The 3,757-nt window shown below is 31.1% G+C and overlaps 1 protein-coding gene across 2 annotated transcripts; it reads left to right on the top strand.

Annotated features, from left to right (window-relative positions):
• The first annotated feature begins 1,195 nt into the window (after positions 1-1,195).
• Positions 1,196-3,366, top strand: LOC105112315 (alpha-1,4-glucan-protein synthase [UDP-forming]-like). 2 transcript variants are annotated; one of them, XM_011007986.1, is made up of 4 exons: positions 1,196-1,588; positions 2,262-2,512; positions 2,594-2,762; positions 2,918-3,366. In XM_011007986.1, the coding sequence occupies exons 1-4, from the start codon at positions 1,265-1,267 to the stop codon at positions 3,254-3,256; spliced, it is 1,083 nt and encodes a 360-aa protein (XP_011006288.1). In that variant the 5' UTR covers positions 1,196-1,264; the 3' UTR covers positions 3,257-3,366. The 2 variants fall into 2 exon arrangements, with proteins under 2 accessions (XP_011006288.1, XP_011006287.1); XM_011007985.1 differs by having other exon boundaries at positions 2,594-2,801.
• Positions 3,367-3,757: the final 391 nt, after the last annotated feature.

The following is a 3,757-nucleotide window of genomic DNA, read 5'->3' as shown; positions in this document are numbered from 1 at the left end:
AGCTGTAACCCTAGTTAATTATTGTTATCTCTACATTAATGATTTTGTGTTCATGATGTGGTTGGGTAAAACGACTGGATCACGAGTTAGATAAGTCAACTTGAATCAAGAATTGGGATACACATTAATATAGTTGTTTTTGACATAAAATTTAGCTAACATAGAAGAAAATATCACATTAACATGTACGCTAATATTATCAACAAAAAAAATATTATATTAACATATATGTTAGCATAATTAATTAGCATCAACATATTAGAAGATGCATTTGTCTTCAAATAAACAAACATTTAATATAATTTTTTTAAATAAAAAAATTAAAAACAAGGATAATGAAATAATAAGTTATTCTAAAGATAAATAATTTAACATACTTGCATAAAGAAAACAAAAGATTTTAGAATATGTTGAATATTTAACACATTTTTTCTAAAGTAAAATTTAAAAATGAAAAAATGAAAAAAAAAGAAGCTAAAGTACAATATGTTATTGAAATAATCACACTTTTTTCTAACACAATATATAATATTTTTATTTTGGTTGAATATAGATATTAAATTATACAGTGTTCATATGATCAAAATTTAAATCAAATATAAATTTTTGAATAAAATTAAAATTGAGCCTTGTTTAAATATAAAGACGATTGAATTTTAGATTTTTAAAACGCAAAAGCTATTTAATGCTCTTAAAACACTTGTTAAGCCAGATCACAATGTATATATATAGGATACCATTTATTGTTGGATTATGAAAAAACATAAAAAATAATATCTAAATAAAATTAAATGATATTTATTATAAATATTTAGGTGTTAATATTATAGTTATATATTTAAGTGTTGATGATAAAATATATATATATAAAATAAAAATAAAAATTTATTTGAAACATTAATTATTGAAAAATCCAGAATATATATAAAAACTTCATATTTTTATCATGATTCTTAACCGATGTTTGTTTGGAAATATGTTTTTTTATTGTATTTGAATATATTTTAAAAATATAATTTTCTTTAAAAAAAAAGAGATTTGTTTTAATATTTTCTAATAATTTTAATATTTTAATATTAAAAAGTAAAAAAAATATTTTAATATATTTTTAAATAAAAATATTTTGAAAATAACAGCCTACACAATTCTAAACTCGCACTATATCTACGCTGTTCGCTCTCTCTCTCTATCTGCAAGTACAAGGTCATAAGCATAAGAAAAACGCCAAATCTGTCCACTCTTCCTCTCTCACTATTGTGCAACAATGGCTGAGACCAGTGCCTCTCCGACACTTCTTTTGAAAGATGAGCTTGATATTGTAATCCCGACAATCAGAAACCTTGATTTCTTGGAGATGTGGAGGCCATTCTTTCAACCATACCATCTTATCATAGTCCAAGATGGTGACCCTTCAAAAATCATCAAAGTCCCAGGAGGCTTTGATTATGAGATTTATAATAGGAATGATATTAATAGGATTTTGGGTCCTAAAGCCTCTTGCATTTCCTTCAAGGATTCTGCCTGCAGGTGCTTTGGTTACTTGGTTTCTAAGAAGAAGTACATCTTCACTATTGATGATGATTGCTTTGTAAGTCTTGTACCATAATTCTTCCTTCTTCTTTTCTTCTTCTTGAATGCATTTGTATTTTTGGGTACAATTTTGGATCTTTATGCATGTTCAAATTGGACTTGGGATCTGTTTTCTTGTTTATAGCTAGTAGCAATCTTCTCATGGAATAATAACAGACCGGCTTTTGATTAGTATATTGATCTTTTTCAATGCTGACAGACCAACCCATCAGAATGCAACCCAATCTTAAATCATTTCGTGTTTCTCTTACATTTAACATGTCTTATCTCGTCATCTAGATCTGTTGTTTGCACAAGCTGAGAATTCTTTATGGTTTTAAGTTCAGCATTAACAAATGATATTCTAGCTTTGCTACTAGTTCATTATTTTCGACCTTTAGTTTGTGCACTGAAATATATCATATCATGTTGTCAAACGAGAAGCTTAAAACTTCACAATAGAAGACACTCTTGCTATATGTATGACTTTCAACAATTTTCTTTTGTATTTATTCATGCTTATTAACCCTGCACCAATCTGCTTTCTCACCAATATTTATCCATATCTTTTAAGTTTTCAAATCTTAGAAGGATGCATTATGCATAGAGAGATCTGCATACTGAAGATATGTGCTTTAAAATTTGAAATTGGAGGCGAGATCCAAAGTTGAACATCCTTTATGCGATTGCAGGTGGCTAAAGATCCATCTGGTAAAGAAATTAATGCTCTTCAGCAGCACATAAAGAACCTTCTGGCTCCATCCACTCCATTTGTCTTCAACACCCTATATGACCCATACCGAGAGGGTACAGATTTTGTTCGTGGGTATCCATTCAGCCTTCGCGAGGGTGTCCCCACTGCTGTATCTCATGGCCTTTGGCTCAACATCCCAGATTACGATGCTCCCACCCAGCTTGTCAAGCCTCTTGAGAAGAACACTCGGTAGGAAGTTCCTTAATGCACCTCTTGGTCATTTTTGTATGTTCATTTAACAGAAATATTAACTTTCCACGTGTTTGTCAGGTTTGTAGATGCCGTTATGACAATTCCAAAAGGAACCCTCTTTCCAATGTGTGGCATGAATCTGGCATTTAACCGTGAGTTGATTGGTCCTGCAATGTACTTTGGTCTCATGGGTGATGGTCAGCCAATTGGACGCTATGATGATATGTGGGCTGGCTGGTGCACCAAGGTTTCTACCCTTCTTACAGAGCACTTCCTTTCTCTCTCTGTGTTTATCACTGTCCAGTGATGTACATTCTTTAGGCTTTAAATCAGCTTGTTCTATGACCAGCAAATTTCATATCTGTTGCAGCTAAAATAAGAGATGTTTTACTAATCTTGTAGGTTGTTTGCGACCACATGGGCTGGGGAGTCAAGACAGGATTGCCTTACATCTGGCATAGCAAAGCAAGCAACCCATTTGTGAACCTGAAGAAAGAATACAAAGGAATCTATTGGCAAGAAGAACTGATCCCATTTTTCCAGTCTGCTATCCTTCCGAAGGACTGCACCACTGTTCAGAAGTGCTATATTGAACTCTCCAAGCAAGTTAGGGCAAAACTTGGTAAAGTTGATGAATACTTTATCAAGCTAGCAGATGCAATGGTCACATGGGTTGAGGCATGGGATGAGCTGAACCAAACCGGAAAGTCCATCGAAGTACCCAACGGTTCTGCAAAATAGACTTTATGGATAATGCAAGGAGGCGGCAGTAGTTATCAGGTCATGGATGTTATCTTCTCATCCATAGTCGTAGCCTGGTGTTTTGAGCAGCTCTTCTCTTGTTGTCCAAGCATTCTGTGGCCAATTAGATTGAATGGTTAAATTATGCAAGAGTGTGTTTGGTATTGCTGTAATTGTCATGATTGTGGTTTGAAAAAAGTTGTTTTATAAAAAGTATTTTAATTTAAAAAAATAAATGTATGGTTAAAACTATAGTTGAAATTGAGGTTAAAGAAAAAGTAGTTTAATGTGTTTGGTTAAAAATGCTTTTGAAATTTAGGTTATAAAATAATTTTAAAAAATATATAATAATATTAATAATTTTTAATTTAAATATTGTGGATTTAACTATTATTATTATATCATGAAATAAATCATACTTTATGTAAAAAAAAATTATTATTTTATTAAACTATCTATAATTTTATTACGTACAAAATTCATCCGACAAGAACTACAAAA

The sequence above is a fragment of the Populus euphratica genome, unplaced genomic scaffold, assembly GCF_000495115.2.
Source record: "Populus euphratica unplaced genomic scaffold, PopEup_1.0 scaffold442.1, whole genome shotgun sequence".
Taxonomy (NCBI): Eukaryota; Viridiplantae; Streptophyta; class Magnoliopsida; order Malpighiales; family Salicaceae; genus Populus; species Populus euphratica.
The sequence above is the reverse complement of the archived record's forward strand: the minus strand, read 5'-3'. Positions and strand labels throughout refer to the sequence as shown.

Excerpts from the sequence above, each read along its gene's own strand:
- LOC105112315 (XM_011007985.1), top strand. The coding sequence starts at position 1,265 with ATGGCTGAGACCAGTGCCTCTCCGACACTTCTTTTGAAAGATGAGCTT. Across the intron at positions 1,589-2,261 it reads CTATTGATGATGATTGCTTT|GTGGCTAAAGATCCATCTGG; the intron begins GTAAGTCTTGTA and ends ATGCGATTGCAG. Across the intron at positions 2,802-2,917 it reads AGCACTTCCTTTCTCTCTCT|GTTGTTTGCGACCACATGGG; the intron begins GTGTTTATCACT and ends CTAATCTTGTAG.